Consider the following 338-nt stretch of genomic DNA (forward strand, 5'->3'; position numbering starts at 1 on the left):
GCCGGTTCAACTCCTCCGCCTGTCGTTCAGCTCGTTGAGCTCGCGAACCTTCTCCTCGTCCCCGGCGCGCAGCTGCTCATTCTCCGCCCGCAGCTCCTCCAGCTGCCGGTTCAACTCCTCCGCCTGCTCGTTCAGCTCGTTGAGCTCGCGAACCTTCTCCTCGTCCCCGGCGCGCAGCTGCTCATTCTCCGCCCGCAGCTCCTCCAGCTGCCGGTTCAACTCCTCCGCCTGCTCGTTCAGCTCGTTGAGCTCGCGAACCTTCTCCTCGTCCCCGGCGCGCAGCTGCTCATTCTCCGCCCGCAGCTCCTCCAGCTGCCGGTTCAACTCCTCCGCCTGCT

At 66.6% G+C, this 338-nt stretch overlaps 1 protein-coding gene across 1 annotated transcript; it reads right to left on the reverse strand.

Moving 5' to 3' along the window:
• Positions 1-6: 6 nt before the first annotated feature.
• Tco025E_02066 (uncharacterized protein) lies at positions 7-336 on the reverse strand (the record flags this gene model as incomplete). Its single annotated transcript, XM_029369001.1, has 1 exon — positions 7-336. A coding segment is annotated over one exon (330 nt), but the record flags the coding sequence as incomplete, so codon positions are not given.
• Positions 337-338: the final 2 nt, after the last annotated feature.

This window comes from Trypanosoma conorhini (genome assembly GCF_003719485.1).
Source record: "Trypanosoma conorhini strain 025E chromosome Unknown Tco_14.4_contig_00076, whole genome shotgun sequence".
NCBI classification, from domain to species: Eukaryota; Euglenozoa; class Kinetoplastea; order Trypanosomatida; family Trypanosomatidae; genus Trypanosoma; species Trypanosoma conorhini.